An 18,357-nucleotide genomic window follows, 5' to 3' on the forward strand; every position below is an offset into this window, starting at 1 on the left:
GGGAGAGAGGTCCCTAGCTATTCAAACATGGCTTCACCTCCGAGGTAAGACCTGGAGGCTAAGCAGTGCATGGCAAGATGATGCCCCATAGACCTAGTCCCAGGAGTCCTTCACACAAGTGGGACTAAGACTCCTCCCACTTCAGCATTGCTCTGTAACTGAGGGCCTACACAGAGAAGGGAGGACTGTTAATGAGCCTTTTTCTGCTGCAGGAGCCCAAGCATGAGCTCAAGAGGAACATCACGACCCTGGCCCGTACCTGAAAGGGGCCTCTTTGCGGAACCTCTCCTGGAATTGCTGCTGCTCATCATCGAAGGCTGAGCACCGCTGGCGGAGTAGGGCCACTTCATTTGCCTGCAGAGGGGCCACCTGTTGCCTCACAGTGATGGCCATCTTCTTCATGTTCTTCCACTTCTCAGGAAGCTCCTGGGAAGGACACCAGGAAATGCTCACCCCCATACTGTTCGCCCCTGCCCTACTACTTGAGGCTGCACACCATCACCCTCTTGCTTTCACCCCTGCTGTAGGGCTCACTGGGATGTACTAGTTCCATGTTTAACTCTGTGTTGTCCCCCCCCTCTTCCCCCACTTACCTCTCCAGCTATCTTATCTCTCCACACTCATCTGCTTTGAATGCAGCACCCCTCCTGTCCCCTTCAACCTCTGACCTAGTAACCCTTGACCTTTCTTATAGTCCTTAAGGGTGTTTGGTTATTTTCTTGAGTTTTTTTTTTTTTTTTTTAATTCAGACCTTCTTACTATTACTAAGATCTGATTGTTTTCCCCAGATCAAATGCTTGGCTCAAACTTTTGTCAGAGAATGGCGCAGAGCAGGAATGATATCCGAGTTAGATGTTTGTTTGTTTGTTTGTTTGTTTGTTTGTTTTGTCAGCTTGATACAAGCCAACATCATATGTGAAGAGGAAACCTCAACTGAGAAATGCCCCCATCAGGTTGGCATGTAGGCAAGTCTATGAGGTATTTCTTGATTAATTATTTATATGGGATAGCCCCTTGTGGGTTGTGCAAATTATACTGTATAGTATAAGAAAAGCAGGCTGGTTAGCTAGAGGACAACCAATCAGCAGCTCTCTTCTATGGTATCTCTTTCAGCTCCCACTTCAGGTTACTGCCTTGAGTTCCTGCCCTGGCTCAGTGATGCAGTATGCCTTGAGAGTATTAGATGAAATAAACACTAGCCTGGGCTAAATATAAAAATCCTGTTTCAAAACAAGAAGAGTTGAGTTATCTTCAAATCTGGGGATAAAACTGGTATCACCATGAGTTCTGCCGTTACAATTTTCAGTAATTAATGATTTCCCCCCAAATGCTAGACATTACCCATGAATTATAGTTAATCATCCTAAGGCATGTACCTTGTGTCTGGAGTCATCACTGAGCCGTCCTTCATCTACTTTGACCCCACCTAGGTGCCCTCTGAAATCCTAAGACTCTCCTTCTGAGTTGTAAAGGATGGTCAAATGCACTGACCTCCAGTTGCTTAAACACGGTTTCTGGCAGCTCTTGTTCGTAGGACTTCAGCAGTTCAATCGTTTGCTTCAGGGGCTCAAACATGTCATCGGTGCTGCTCTGCCGTTCTTTAAGGGTGACAAGATGTCCCATGATCTCAACCAATCCTTGGAAATCTCCTTTCTCCACCCTCTTGAGCAAACCACTCTCGGTGCTCCTTATGAATGAGTCAAGGTCAGACAGGCTGGAAGAACACAGAGTACAGGGCTGATCTCCTTGTGCTCCTCTGGAGGAAGGCTACTGACATCTCTTACAGGAGCTGTTGTCACAGAAAGCCCACCATGGGCCTGGCACTTGGAGAGTCTAGCCCTGTGATTAATGTGGCTCTCTTCACCAGTGTGTAGCTTGTGAATGACGAGGTTAGCCCCAGCTCTTCAGGGTGTGAGTCACATAAATGCTCCTCAGTATGATCTTGGGCCAGAAAAATGTATGTGAGTGGGGCAACTTGTGTTGTCATGATAACTCTATGGATTAGTTACTACTTCTTCATCAATGATAACTCATGGTGTTTGGTCATGTACTGTGGGTAGACAAGATGGTTGTATTTGGGAAAGTAAGCACAAACAGAAACTCTTCATGCTTTTTCTGTAATTTTTGTTAAGTCTGAAATAATTTTAAATCCTTTAAAAAAGGTAAATATGAGGGCTGGGCATAGTCGTGCACACCTTTAATACTAGCAGTTGAGAGTCTGAGGCAAATAGTCTCTGTGAGTTTAAGGCTAGAGTGGTCTATATAGGGAGATTCAGGACAGGCAGGTCTACACAGAGAGAACATGTCTCAAAAGAAAACAAAGCACAAACAAATACAAAAAATAAATTCTTGCCTCCAAAGTGTTTCTTCTCTGTCTCTCTAACAAACAAGCAAATACATACATACATACATACATACACACATACATACATACATGCATACACACACACACACACACACACACACAGAGAGAGAGAGAGAGAGAGAGAGAGAGAGAGAGAGAGAGAGAGGGAGAGAGAGAATTATTAGAGAATTATTAGACATGTCACTATGGCCAAGACATTTAATCTCTCAGGTCCTTAGTTTCCTTACCTAGAACATTAGAAGACTCATCCTGTCTCACTAGCTGTTATGAGAGTTAAGTGAGGCACATTGTGTAATTAATCAAGTGTTCAGTCCTTGAACCATTAGGAGCCCTACCAAGTTCCCAGGGGTTGAGCGTAGAATGACAGAGAAGATGAGCAAAGTCCCTGCACTTCTGAAGCTTGCATAAAAGCAAGTCAAGGAAGTAGGAAGCAAACGAATAACACGCACTGTACAGCTTCACACAGAGATGAATGGAATTGAAGAAAATCAGGATGAAGGGATGAAGACTCAAGCCAAGACCTGATGTGATAGGAGGAGGGAGTCACCAAAGGTCTTTCTATGAGGGGCATATTGAGCAGAGAAATGAACGAGTAATGGAGTGAGCCAGAGAAAGGCAGGGAGGTAGAAACCCCAGTGGCTGTGGAGGTTGGTTAAATTCTGTGTGATTGAGGAAGGCAAAGTCAAGGTGGCAGAGACATAAGAAGGAAAAGAACCATGGAAGAGTGAAAGGGCCCTTGCAGACCTTAGTGAGCTCAGATCCTATTCTAAATGAAAGACAATACATGGTTTCATTCATGCCTATAGACAGCTCTGCAGATAGACAATAGACTTTGGCTGGAGGTCTACTGCTGGGGATGATGGCCTTGGTGGTAGAGAGACAGGAATGGAAGCAAAGGGGAGTATTCAGGGAAGTTTGTCCATCTGAAAGACAGTACTGCTCTTGACTTGGGTGGTACATAAAAGAAGTGATCAGATTTGGGATAATTCTTCACATGGAGTCCAAGACCAGTCAGTGGGTTGGATGAGACATATATGGGAATGAGAAAAATTCCAAGGAGCTTCTAGCAGTGACTAAAATAATAACACCATTTACAGATGGGAGGGGAAACTAGGTAAGGCCGAGTTATATTATAGGAAACAAGAAAGGAAAATGTCTTGGATGTTTAGCCAACCACAGACACCTAAAGTAGGTATCAGCCAGATTGTGATAGTATCAACTGCCACTTCAGTATGATCTAGTGTCACTAGAGAGACAAGCCTCTGGGCATGTCCATGAGGAAGCCTCTAGATTTCATTACTGAAGTATGAAGGCCCACCTTAAAAGTAGGCAGCACCATTGCACACACTGGGATCCTGGACTGAATATAAAGGTGAGGGCTAGCTGAACACCAGCATTCACCTGACCTGATCTACTTCCTGGCTGCCTCACAGCCACCACAGCTTCTCCACAATGATACTCTGGACCCTTTCTCAAAATGGAAACCAAAAGAAAACCCTTCAGTCAGCATTTCTCAAATTGTGGGCCATGACCTCTTGGGGAGTAGAACCATTCTCACAGAGGGGTCACATGAGACCATTGGAAATATCAGATATTTATATTACAATTCATAACAGTAGCAAAATTAAAAGTTATGAAGTAGCAACAAAAATAATTTTATGGTTAGGGGGTCATCACAAAATGAGGATCTATATCAGAGGGTCGCAGCCTTAGGAAGGTTGAGAACCACCACCTTAGGTAGCTTCTTGTTGAGTCCTTGGACACGGAAATGAGAGGAGTAATTCATGCAGGCAGTTACATATACCCCTGTCTGCAGTTTCTGAGAGATGATGCTTAAATTGTAAACCCAGTGGTTAGCATTTAGTTTCTTTGGGTTTTTTGACACAAGGTTTCAACATGCAGCCTCTGTAGACTTTGAGTTTAGGATTTTCCTGCCTCAGTTTCCCTAATGTGGAGATAACAGGCATGTGATACTGTATCTGGCACATAGATATTTTAAATCAATCAATCAATCAATCAAGTCTGTGAAAGGATGAAACCCAGGGACTCACACATGCTAGGCAAGTGTTCTACACCTGAGTTACAACACCAATTCTATAGACATTTCCTTTTATTTTTTGTTTTTTGTTTTTTTCGAGACAGGGTTTCTCTGTGGAGCCCTAGCTCTCCTGGAACTCACTCTGTAGAATTGGAAATGCCCAAAACAGTGGTGGTAGCAAGAGAAGAAAATCTAGGATAGAGGTTGTAGGAATTCCAATGCTTAGAGGCCTCAGAGATGTGCTGAACCTAGCAAAGGAGACCAGGAAGACATAGCTAGTGAGGTGATAGAGAAACCAGAAGAGAAATAAACTGTGGAAGTTTGAATGAAAACGGCCTCATAAGCTCATAGTGAGTGGCACTATTAGGAGGTGTGACCTTGTTGGAGGAGGTATGTCACTGGAGTGGGCTTTGAGGTCTCAGGTGCTCAAGCCAGGCCCAGTGGGTCACTTGGTTTTCCTGATGCCAATCCAGATATAGAATTCTTATTTACCTCTCCAGCACCATGTCTGCCTGCATGCTACCATGCTCCCCGCCATGATGACAACGGATTAATCTCTGAACTGTAAGGCAGCCCCCAATTAAATGTTTTCTCTATAAGAGTTGCTGTAGGCTGGGCAGTAGTGGCACACTTGGAAGTCAGAGGCAGGCAGATTTCTGAGTTTGAGGCCAGCCTGGTCTACAGAGTGAGTTCCAGGACAGCCAGGCCTATAACAGAGAAACCCTGTCTCGAACACCCCCCCCCAAAAAAAAAAAACCAAACCAAACCAAACAAAACAAAACAAAACAAAAAAACAAAAAACAAAAAAGAGTTGCAGTAGTCATGGTGTTTCTTCACAGCAATGGAAGACTGATTAAGAAAGCAAACATGAAGGCCACATGAGGGCCTCAGAGAAGTGTGTGTGTGGTGGGGAGGATTCGATGCTGATAAGCAGAAGAGAGACAAAGGTGGGAATGTCCCCAGAACTGACCATTTGAAGATTTCTGGTGACTTTGAAAAAAAAAAAAAAAGATCTCAGTGACACAACACAGTGAAGCTGGGTGGGAGAACAAATCAAAGAATCATGGGCTTTTATTTCTTGTGCAGTCCACAGGATGATATGACTACCTTTCTGATGGAAAACACTAAGACATTTGAGGAGATACTTCAGATCGATTAGCAGTGAAGCCAGGTGTGACACCTCAAGCCTGTAATTTCAGTGTTTGAGAGGCCGGGATGGGAGGATCCTTGCTGATTTAAGGTCAGCCTGGGCTGCAGAGTGAGTTCAGGCTCATCTAGGCTGTAGTGAGTTCAGGCTAGTCTGGGTTGCAAATGAGTTTAGGTCAGCCTGGGCTGCAGAGTGAGATACACACACACACACACACACACACACACACACACACACACACTCACACGCCCTCATTAACTGCCTGAACTGTGAATTAAACTGAAGGAGTCAAATTGATCTATGGTAGCTGCAGGAGCTCTCATTTCAGCTGTGGCAGGGCAAAGAAAGCACAGACAATGTCCAAAGCTATGGCAGAGCGCGAGGTTCTTCTTTAAGCACAATGAGAGCTCGAGTGGGAAGAGCAGAGAAAAGAAACCAAAAGAGTAAGATTTGAGGTGAGTTTGGCTACAAGTTCTTCTGAATTCCTGAAAGTCAGTAGACAAGATCAAGAAAGACCAAACCCAAAACAAAACAAAACCAACCAAACACAGTTATAATACATATAAAGAAATCCCCACAAATGTTTCAGTGTGAAACTTCAGAAGAGGGAGAAGAGGCAGGCATGAGGGAGAAGGGGAATATTTATACTTACAGTAACTAGTAGCAAAAGCACAATATATACCAGGGCACTGTGGAATAATATTTCAACAATCTAAAAAGAATGACTTTCTAAAAATCCTTTTCACATTTTTAAGTAACAAGAGCAAAATGAGTGTACTCAGATGAAGAATAGAGTCCCAGCCATAGATCCTTCTAAAGGAACTGCTTCTAAAGGAGCTGCTAGTGGATATACCTGAGGCCTGTGATATGAGTGGATCTAGATAAGAGAGAACAGGACAGTGAGGTCTAGGGCTGTGACTAGGGAAGTACCATAGCACTTGCTGGCATGTACATGCCTGGTCCGATCCCCAGCACTGCATAACAATGTAATACTTCACATAAGATTCGATTTGAGATGGTTAAAGAAATGTTGGAAAGTGATTTAAATGGCCGGGAGTGAAGGATATATTGATATATTCTGGTAGATAAATAATAGAATGGCATTCTTACTGTGTTTGTGTGTGTGTGCGCGCGTGTGTGTGTGTGTGTGTGTGTGTGTGTGATGCTAGAGCATAGATCCTGGTGACTTGCATATGCTAAGTAAGCACTCTAGCTCTATTTCCCACCTTCTGCACTGGTCTTGAGAAGAGTGACAATGCTAATGCATTTACCCATTTAGCAGTGCTGGTTAAAACAGTCTTCATAACTGCACAATAGTATAACAGGTAAGCTAGCAGAGGGGGAAATGGAATACAGAAATGAAAAATAAAATGTTCAACTCAAAAGCAAAGGAGAAAGGATTGTGAAAATAAAACAAATCGTACCCAATAAAATGCTAGAATTAAACTAAAACACAGCCCAGTGAGCAAAGTGAACAAAGCCCACTCTGAAAGGTGAACATGCTAAAAGCACTTTAAACATCCAGTTATGCCAATCCTAAAACTGTCTCCTAATGTAACTGCATGGCAAGGTTGAAAGCTAAAGGATAATGAGATACTCCAAGCAAGTAGCAATCAGAGGCAAGCTGCCTTAGCTATGTTCATGTTCAGCATTGCAGACTTTAACCACAAAGACAGAGCCTGGGTGAAGAAGGCTCTGATAGTCACTTAAAGGTTTAGTTTATAGGATGATATGTATATACATATATATCAAGCCAAGTGCTGCAAAATCATACAATATGGGACAATGGGAATTCCATGGATAGTGCAGATAGGCTACATAGCCTCAAAATGGAAGATGTGAGCAAAGTGAACTCAGCAATTGACATATTAGGCAGAATAAATAAAAAGTCAGCCAAGAGACAGAGATTTCACTAAAATTGTTAAGAAGCTTGAGCAAATAGCAGGGGCGTAGAGCATCATGTCCGTTACAGGATGTTCTCTCTTCATTTGTGCATGCAACAGAAAAAACTGGCGGTAGCGCCTATGATAGACATCAGCATCTTCCTGATGCTTGTCATTATATGCATCACAGTGCAACTCAGAAATAAAGCATAGAGCAACTGGAACAAACACCATTAAGATGAATGTTAACTGTTTAGAAGTAGATCATTATGAAATTATTGCACAGGAAAGGCAGGCGTGTAGGTAAACCTCCACAGAGAAGGGAACTTATGATTTAAAATGTAATCTAAAAGCATTCAAAAAAGGGACTTAAAATAAATGAAGCATTCATCTTAAGTCAGCAAAGAAATGGAAAATAAACCCAAAGGAAGCAATACTTACATGAAGTAATAGATTGTTGAAATAAATGTCAAGCTGTAACAATGGAATCAAGGAATGTATGAGGTAGTTCTTTGTAAGACTAATCAGGAGAGGAGCCAAGGAGAGCAATCAGAAATCAATAGAAATGAAAAAGGCTGGAATAGATGAGATAAGATGACGCTATACACTTCATGACAGTAATACGGTGACTAATGAGTGATGGATACATTTATAGAGTATGACTTCATAATGATGAGAAAATCTTTATATCTTTATAACCATTAAAGAAGCTGTAGTTAAAAACCTTCATGCAGAGAAAATTACAAGCCCCAATTCCTTTATAAAAGATTTAAATCAAACTCCCAAGGACCAAAGAATCCCAACATCACACAGCTCTCTCGTGGACTAAGCAAGGAGAACTGAACCCTAACTTGTTTCATGAAGCTGGCAAAATCTCAGATCCAAAATCAGACAGTATGAAAAGGCAGACAAGAGGATACAATTGTCACACAATTATAGGAAGTGCAGCACCAAAGGAAGACCTGGCAGGCAAACTCAACCCATGGATAGACTGAATCTGACATGTTCTGATGCGTTTACCCCAGCAATACTAGGTTGGCTTGATATCAGAAATCAAACAATGTTCTAGACTGAACATTTTGAGGGATTAAACAGAACTATCCTGGTATTCTTAGAGAAAGCACTTGAAAAAATTATACTTGCACTTGTACTAAATACTCTTAATAAGTTAGGAATATGACAGGACTTTTTGATCAATCAGGAGTATTCACACGTACACACTCACATACATAACCACACACACTCATATACACACCAAACTCACACATACACTTCCACACACACCACACTGCATACCGCATACATACATACAGGTCATATTTATACACACAAACACCCACATAAACATATGCGCCTCCTGTGCAATACACACACACACACAAACACATTTTCATAACAAATATAACTACTGGTAAAATTATTTTCAAAGTCAAGGTCAAAATATGGGTACCTGTCCACAAATCTGTTTCAAACAGAGACAAGAAGCCCTGGCCAGTATGAAAAAATAAGAAATTGAGATAAAAACACAATGATTGAAGAGAAAGAAATTAAAATCATAAAATCTGTAGGTGTGGCTATATACATAGCAAACCCCAAAGAGTCAACAAGTCATTTATTAGGATTATTAAGTTAATTTAGCAGGGTGTCTTGAAAAAACAATTAGTGTATTAAAAGAATTACATTTTCACCTAGATTATGACTTCAAAATATTTTGAACTAGGAGCCAAAAGGTACTGAAGAATAATCTTAACAAAACCACCTGTGAATTAACTGAAGAGTTATACAATTTTCTTGGCTAACAAGAATGGAGGAAAAAAATCACATCCTTACACATCCTTATCTGATGCTGTACAGATAACAATTCCCAAACTCATTTATGGTCAGTAAAGATTTAATAAGCATTTGCAATGGCACCTTTTCCTTTACAAAATGATTGACAAATTTTATATATATATAAAAAGAATGGCTAAGAGCTGTCAAGACATTTTTAATGAAAGTGAACAGGTGGAGATCTGTCCCATTAGATATCAAGATTCACTACAAAGCTACAGTAATTAAGGTTTTGCTGTATCCTTGAAACAATGATCTATTCAATGTGGGAGAATGTTCTAAAACTTTTAGAATATAAGAGAGTACTCTTGGGATCTCCAGGCAGGAAGAGAATTTATTCAACCAGTCAAGAGAAAAAGAACTCAATGCAGAAGAAAGATGTATTTGGCAATGCTGAATCTAGGAATTGTTCACTAAACATTACCATCCTTCTGCCTACATGGTAGGTTGTAGTTTTCAAGATCACTTGTGAATACCAGATGTAGGGGGTAGTTCTGATGCACTGATCATGAATCTGCCTGTGAACCGTAAAGGTCCTGTTCCCCAATTGGTTCTTGATTGATTAATAGGATGTTACTAGCCAATGAACTAGGCAGAATAGACAGGACTTCCAGTTTCTCCCCATTCCCCAACCGCCCAGGCAGGCTAACAGACACAAGGAAGAAGAGAAAGGTTTGCCATGCTTCAGAGGAAAAAAAGAGCCCTTGTATGAGGTAATCATAAATAAACTAGGGAGGGATGATTTGAAGATCCAAGGGAACTTAGGTGGGGCAGGTAGCATGTGCAGGAGCTTAAAGTGGAACTACACACTACAACCAAATTCCTAGACATCCAAATCCCTTCTGTAAAAGAGGGTGGTATTTGCCTCTTCCCTGTGCAAATCTTACCGTGTACTTCAAATCATTCCTCCATAGGTTATTTATGATTACCACATACAACAGTCAACACTATGTACATGGTTGTTATGTTATATTGTTTAGCACACAATCACCAATACTGTACATGTAAAGTTCAAATGCAGTGTTTTGAACATAGTTTTGATGTGAGGTAGTTTGGTTCTACACTGTAAACCATATAAATACAGATGACTGCCTTAAATGGAAGGGACAGATAGGCCACAAGACTAGAGACTGTATTGGCTAGTTGTATATTCATGTTCTATATAAATTAGCAAAATATCACACAGAATATATAAGTAAATTTTAAAAGACTCTATTTTTAATTTATGTGTATATGAATGTTGTACTTATGAGTTTTGTTATGAGTCATGGGTGCCATATTTATACACACACACAAACATGTACCACATGTGCAGTACCCAGTAGAGACAAGAAGAAGGCATCAGATTTCCTGGATCTAAAGTTAGGTAATTCTGAGCCAAAACACTATGTGCATTCTGGAAACCAATCCCTCGTCCTCTACAAGAGTGGACAATTTGGTTATCTCTCCAGTACAAATAGGTAAGTAAATAGCAACAAATTCAAAAATAAAGTCCAATAGAAAAGGGAACATAGGATACAAATTGCACAGAAAGAAAACAGTCGCCAAAGACATGAAAAGATGAGCCATCTATTCCTGATCAAAGTAATGTAAAGTGCTCAGCTACATGAAATACTATGGCACTCCCACAGAAGAGTCCAGAATGAAACAGACCAAGAGGTGCTGTGGATGCTGGGAGAGAATCTTCCATAAGGCTATTCTCTACTACAGAGTAGGGTTACCACAGCTGAGCTGCCCTTGACCCAGAAACTCTGCCCATATGTAGATATCCTAAAGGAATGCTTGCCCATACATATATTGATATGCATGTAACACTTCTTACAGCGTCATGGCTAATATTGGCAAAACCTTCAGAGTTTGTGAAGAATGAAGATAAGGGAGTCTGGAAGAGATGAAAGCATGAAGAACATATGTAGGTATGAGGAGGCACTTCTACCAGCAGATACTTAATGTTTCTGAATATGGGGCTGGTCAGAAGAACAGTTCGTTTCGGCTTCAGCTAGAATAAATGGCTCAGTTGCAGATGCAGAGTTTTAAATAGAGTCTGGATTTTTCAGGGTGGGAGTGGGAAGCTATGGTGAACTGACAGATACTGAGAAGCTGGTGGAATCAATGGGTTGGAAATTCTGATTGGTCTGAAGAATTCTGCACGGTGGGGCTGCCAGATAAGTGAGGCAGAAACATACCAGGTGTGGTCAGAAAATGGAATGCTTATCCCTGAGCTTTTGAGTAGAGAACAATTACTCCCCCATCTTTCTCTCCCATGCTGGGAGCAAAGCATAAAAACAGGTGTAGCTGTGTGGCAGAGAGATGGGGGGCATGGAAGAGTCAACAGAACATATCAGGTGCTCGGAGACTCGAAGGGTATGCGAGGTCACTAGGGTGATGGGAAAGGATGAGCCTGGTGCTGAGGACGAAAAAGTTAGAGCTTAGTAGGTGGCTCCAGCAAGGATGAGTGACAATTGGTACTGTCTGATAGTCACTTCGGTGGCACCAGTGATGTTGGGAGGAAATGGAGGGGAAGTGGCTTGCCAGCATCAGGTAACAGCAGGAAGTGCTTCTATCCTAGGCCCAGTGCTCAGAAAGATACAGAGTCAGCCTCCATCTCAGAGGGCTGTCGTGGCATCAGTTTTCTAATGGGACAACCAGGTTTCAGTTAGGGGTGGAAAGAAGGCAGAGGAACAGGGGGCTTTTGTATTGTATTGTATTGTATTGTATTGTATTGTATTGTATTGTATTGTATTGTGTTGTGTTGTGTTGTGTTGTGTTGTGTTGTGTTGTGTTGTATTGTTTGCTGAAGACCTATTGAAAGGCGCAAGGAGAAGTAAAGTGGACCTCTCCACAGCTGAGTCAGATTAGAGTCATCCCACCTAAGTGAGGTGAGAGTTTAGGTGAGAATAGAGGGCTAGACTTTGGACAGCAAGTGACATGCATAACAAGTAAGGCAAAATGTGGTCCATCCAGGCTACTTAAAAAAGGTAAAAAAATCTCCTATTTCCTAGGTCACAACAGATGCTCACTAATATATGGCTTTTATTCTTTTCTTACTGTTTCTATTTTTATCTGGTTCTCAACGATACAATAAAATACTCTCCTTAAGGCTTAGATAGTAGGCAGAATCACTGACTTGGTGTTTAAGCTGAAACCACTTTGTATTTTTTTATGTTTAAAAATAAGGAAGTAGGGTTGAAGGCAAGCACTCAGATCTCCTAGCTGTTCTGCTGTGGGTTTATCCTGTTAAATCAACCGTAAGGCTCCCTGAATCTATGTGGTGGCAGCCCATGTTAGCTCAATCACCATGCATAACAGCCAGTGTTTTTTATTCTGTCACATATACAAACTTACAGCCCCTGAGGGGACCACTCTGTACAGGAAGAGCCCACTTGAAGAGAGCCTTCTTGACTGACAAGCCCACCTTCCATACACAAACCAACCTCAGAATCTGCCTCTTATACCAGGCCCCTATATTCTGGCCATATTCCCCTGATCCTATCATCCCTGGGAAGGTCCTAGGCTCCAGAACCCAATAAAATAACTCACCAATCCTAGGTGAATTATTTGCCTCACCCTTTTCTTCCCCCAGAAACCACAGTAGGGGCTCTTACCCACTACCTCCCCTTTCCTTGCAAAACATAAATGTTCCCTGCATTGATTCGTGTAACATGCCAGGTGTCTTCCTGCTTGGAAACTACAACAAACACAGTTTGTAACATGCTCTTCTCACCCTAATAAAAAAAAAGCAAACTATACATAAAAAAATGTGTCCAGTGTTTATGGGTTACCAGGCCTACCAATGGAAGACCATAAAGCCTTCCCTTTGTGGTGCTTTTTCTACAGGCATCTATACCAAACCACCCACCAGCAATTCTTTCTCTTGCCTCCAGCTCCTTGGTTAGCAAAACCTTTTCTGAATGTACCAAAACTGGCTGCAGCTTCCTAAGGAACCCTGTTGACCCCATGAAAATCATCCCCATAATACTTTGCAGAGTCTTTGTACAGTGCTGGAGCATCACCCTGGCAGTCTCTTGGATGTCTTTTTGGTAGGTGATGCCTCAGTCTTTCTCTCTCCTTCGTGTTCTAGAGCACTGATTAGAGCTGATTCAGCACTGTGCAGGGTCAGCTCAGAATCCAGGAGTGGGGCCAGGCTGGCTTCCTTGCAAAGTCATCTGGCACACCAAGGGCGAGAATTAGACAGAGGGGCTCTACCTTCTCTGGACATGGACATTTCTCAAGATTTAGAATGGAGACAGATGGTGAGATTCTAGGGACAATGACTAAGATGAAGTGACCAGGGGACTGTGAAGCAGGTAGATCTTCCATGCAGAGAACAGAGCTCCAGATTAGAGGATACAGAGCAAGGTGGTCTGGGTCTCTGGAATGGCCATTCAGATTCTATGTGTGATGCCATTAGCATGGCACAGAGAGGCACACAGGAGCCTGTGGCTCTAATCGCTTCCACATTGCACAGCAGGAGCATCTAGAGCAAGGGTGAAGTGATAGGAAATAAAATCTAAAATGAATTTAGTCCCCCTCTGCCTCCGAGGCTTAGATTCCACCATCAGAGTTGTGAAGGGAATTAGATCTATGTGTATGGTCTCTAATGTTATTTACCACTTACTAGGTGCCTCTTACCCACTGAGCACCACTGTAGAAAACTACACAGACCATTATCTGCTGAACAAAGGAAGTGACAGGGCTGAAATTATCATGCTATCTGGAAGACTAGAGATGCCAACCAGCTGTTTTAATTTAATCAATGAATCAGCGGGTAGCAGGGGAGGGGGTGGTGGAGATATAAAGAGATTTCCAAGCACAGCATCCCTGTAGCCTGGGATGCTAGTAGGTAGCCAGGACAATGATGTTACCTGTTTGTGACAAAGTCAACAAGATGTTGCTTGAACATGAGGCTCCACTTCTTTATTGTGTTCAGCAGAGATGCTTTGAAGGGTCTCACATCCACTCGCATCCAGCCATCAAACACCTTGGTGGGTTCCAGGCTGACCACCTCCTCATAGAGCTTTTCATAGGAGTCTATCTGGTCTTTGAAGTGATGGAGGAGGGGTGGATTTTCTGGAATGCCGTCTTCGGCATGGGCTTCTATCTCTTCAGGTGTGAGGACATGCCCATAGAGCAGAAACTGACCAAGAATCTCCTTCCTATCCTCCACATACAGGTAAGAATACTGGCTGAGGGTATTTCTATAGCCACAGCAGAGGGTCATCATATTCTGTACCCTCTCCATGAGCACACTCCGAAGACCAGCTAAGTCGGCCATGTCCTCTAGGTCACCCTGGGGGAGTGAGATAACAGCAGGGAGGTTACACTGGTGCTTAGTGGGATCATACAGATGTGGAAGAGGGCAGATGTTGTCGTTCCAGTACCTGATAGTGAGGAGAGCCACTGTGTGGGGAAAGCCGTGGCACGAGGGATGGCATAGCAAAAATTCTGGTGACAAGACTCTGGACAATGTCATATAAGCCTCCCTTTACCCCAGAGTCCAGAGAGGGGTGGAAAACTAATTCTGGGGTGACAAGGTTGAGCTGTGCTTCAAATACTGGGGTGAGTCCAGGCTTGCATTCTGGAAAACAAAGCATCAGAATGATGGTGAATGAAGCAAGTGGGCAAGGCACTATTTCCTGAAACCTGGATTCAGACATTTCTTTACAGTGCAGAAAAATACAAATGTAAATTTTGCCTATAGAGGGGAGGGGGCAGTCCTGTAGTGTTTCACCACAGGGAACTGCTGACATTTTGAATGAACTTGTTCTTGTGTGGGGCTCTCCTGGGTGTTACAGAACATTTACTCTTCTTGTCTTGTCCTTGAAGAGCACACTCCAATGACTGACCCACCCGAGCCATAGAGCAGAAAATTCCCTTCTACATTCTTAACACCCTGTCTTGGTGTGATGCTGCTTTTCCTGAAGAAGAGACTGAGTTGCCAACCACCCCACCATCCCAGCATCCATCTCATGAGGGGGGGGGGGTCTGCGCGCACACATTCATACAGGAATGAACAACAAAAAGCTACAATCCTAATTTTTCTGTTCCTTTTCTATAAACATGGGGCTTACTTTAATTCTGTAGTCTTACCATGATAAAAATTTTAAAAACAGCATAAATAATTCACAGGTTCCTGATTACTTGCTAGAGGAAGTTGCCTTGCTAGATTTAAGTCAAAATATAACATGGAGCACGGTGTGCTATGTATAAGGCAAACACTTAACGTTTTATCAGTAACCACTGAGTACCATGCATCTTTTGACAATAGAAATAAGTGGGAGAGGGTTGTGGTTTGGACAGTGTGGGCAAAGGAGTCCCCTGACTGAGCCATTTCCCTCTTATTGCCTGAAAAAGAGCTAAATCTGGGTACATAACTAAATTCTCCAGCTCTTCATGGCATTAGGTATAGTGATGTGATTCCCACTAAGGTAAAGTGGGAAGGTACCTCAGAGGGTCAGGTGAGCCTTTGCTATATACATTCTTCTTCCCTTTCTATAGACTACAGCTTGAATATGATGTGACTCTCTTGACCATAGAATGAGGTCAAGACCTCAGAGAATAGCAGCGCTACAGAATTGGAGCAACCTGCCGCAAAAAAAAAAAAAAAAAAAAAAAAAAAAAAAAAAAAAAAAAAAAGATGGCAATTCTCATGGACTATGACTTGAGGTCGTTGGGTTTCTTTATCCCTTAAGCCACATTTTGGATGGAGATTTGGTTGGCATAGGTTGGCCACTCACGTTAGCTAAAAAAAACACAGGGTCCTCAAAGATGCCATTTAAGACTAAGATCTTATTTTCAAAACCACAGGTATCAAATATTGTGGGACTCAGGAGAGTTTCAACAAGCATATTTTAACCTAAAGGAGACAACTTTACAAACAGCCTTGCAGGTTTGATCTCTGGGGAGAGCTGAAAGAAAAATAATACAAAACAAGACAAACAGCAATAAAATCCTGTGGAATTCATCTTGAATAGGTTGGACATCACTTGTCTGAAATGCCTGGGGCAAGAAGAGCATCGGGCAGCACAGACTGCTTGTGGAGTGTTCCTAATCCAACATCTCAAATGGTCTGAAATCCAAAATGTCCAGAGCTGGGTTAGTATCTCAGAGCATTTCAGATTCCAGATCATTGGTCAGGGGTGCTCAGCGGGCAGTCACAGTGTGTTGCACATCACTGCAAAATAATTTGTTAGTAGATAAATCTGCACGTGGTTTACGACATTTATAAGATTTGAAAGTATATTGGAGGGCTATGGGACTTTTTGTCACATGTGCTGGTCTGAGAACTAAATCTCTACATCAGATATGCAGACATCATTACAACAGGAGGAAAATGGCCTGGCTTCCTCAATGGAGGTACAAGCCAGTCCTTCAGGAGGCAAGTTGTGTGGGTGTTTCTTAGTGTGGTAGGTAGCATGTGACCTGCTTATTATGCAAGATTTCAGCAGATTTGATGAAGAAGCCAGCCAAAAAACATAAACTTGCTCCTACTTAGGGAGACAAAAATGGACCACTTCACTGTCCCTCAGCTAGCCAGTATCTGTAAAATGTGTGTGTGTGTGTGTGTGTGTGTGTGTGTGTGTGTGTGTGTGTGTGTGTGTGTGTGTGTATTTGTTTGTTTGGAGACACGGTCCTTCTATGCAACCCAGCTAGCCTGGGATTTGTTATGTAACCCCTGGTGGCCCCAGACATACATTTCCCCTGCCTCCACTTCCTAATTGCTAAGATTACTGATATGTACCTCCACACCTGCACTTAGATTTTACTCACAATGCTTCATCTCAGGTGGCTATAAAGTCCCTGAGCAGCTACAAAATATTTACCACTCAAAGAATTTGGAAGGGCTATATTTTGAAGAAAAGGTATTCTTCTGTTTTCTGGTCTCCATGGAGGGAGCGTGATGCTGGTGATCTTGAGGAAATATTGCCCATCCTTTTGTTTACAATCTCATCTTCCATCAGAAGGAAAGTGGCACCCCAGGCCATTCCGTATCAAAGTCAGACAGCCACTAGTCAAGGGTGGAGTCACTAATCTGAGATGCCCTCTGTGGACACTGCCTGTAAAATGGCTGTGTCTTGATCCTAGGGCTAGTCGAGGACTGAGTGGGAGGGGGCCCAAAATTTCAACTTCGGAGAAGTCTGTCTAATTCAGTGAGGAGAGAACTGCTATGTTGGTAGCTAAGAGCTACCTCTTGGGTTTCAACATCTGTGGTTCATGCCCCAGGTCCTAGAAACTGATATCCCAGAGTGGATTGCCATGCTTCTTTCATTTGGAGCAGCCCTGATTCCTATAGGAAGTGTTTCCAGCTAATGATACCATGGGGTTGTTTATTGCAGACATACTGAGCTGAGCACAGTTCCTGTGTGCACCTTCAACTTGGGCACCCTCTTTCACAGGCTGGGTAATGGGATTCATGTTGGCCTGCTAATAGTATCTCTGCACTCAATTTCTCTACTTGGTTGGTCTTGACATTAAATGCCCATCTCAATTTGACCCCCTGCCTTCAAAATATTCCTTTTGCTGGTACAGTTTGACTCGTTCTTCAATATGACCCTTGCTAGACAGCCCAGAATCTACCAGAATGTGAAAGTCTAATTTAATTTTCAGTCTTGAACTTTTCTGCCCTTTCTATCTCACCATTCACTAGCCAAGTTGAGCTGCTATAAGAGTTTTGACTTTGGGCACATTACCATAGTTTGTCCAACCTAATTCAAAACCCTTACTTATATCTAATAGCTTCAGAGACACCTCATCACCTCTTAACATTTCTTCTTCTGAGAGCTGCCTTCTCCCTTGCTTCTTGTCTCCTTTTTATACATAATTCTGTTTCCCCCTACTTTACCTGGAAACTTCAAACCTCCTATGTTTCTCAAAGGTCACAGAGATAGAACATGGAGAGCTTGAAGGCACAGAACATCCCCTCTATCTGCCCATGAGTCAAGTGTGGAGGAAGGCATCCTTAGTAACCACTTCCCTCTGCTCCAGCTTCAGCACTCCTCTCCTGGACCTTTATTTTGATAGAGTTCTCATTTTGCTTTTGACATGTGCCTTATAATCTTGCAGCCTGATGTGTCATGTGATGTTTAGAGTCAGG

The 18,357-nt window shown here is 42.4% G+C and overlaps 1 protein-coding gene across 11 annotated transcripts in view; it reads right to left on the bottom strand.

Moving 5' to 3' along the window:
- Window positions 1-18,357, bottom strand: part of Dnah9 (dynein, axonemal, heavy chain 9) — a 337,258-nt gene that overhangs the window by 262,422 nt on the left and 56,479 nt on the right. For 10 of the 11 annotated variants that reach the window (XR_003949434.1, XM_006533213.4, XM_017314522.2 and 7 more), the window contains 4 exons: window positions 14,645-14,841; window positions 14,129-14,553; window positions 1,492-1,714; window positions 260-426 (listed from right to left, as the gene is read on the bottom strand). Coding sequence is in view for 10 of the 11 variants with exons in the window: in XM_006533213.4 (XP_006533276.1) it covers window positions 260-426; window positions 1,492-1,714; window positions 14,129-14,553; window positions 14,645-14,841 (1,012 nt within the window). In the remaining variant the exon portion in view is untranslated. The remainder of the gene's footprint in view (window positions 1-259; window positions 427-1,491; window positions 1,715-14,128; window positions 14,554-14,644; window positions 14,842-18,357) is intronic. The other variant, XM_006533217.4, reaches the window with a different exon arrangement.

The sequence above is a fragment of the Mus musculus genome, chromosome 11 (genome assembly GCF_000001635.26).
Source record: "Mus musculus strain C57BL/6J chromosome 11, GRCm38.p6 C57BL/6J".
NCBI classification, from domain to species: Eukaryota; Metazoa; Chordata; class Mammalia; order Rodentia; family Muridae; genus Mus; species Mus musculus.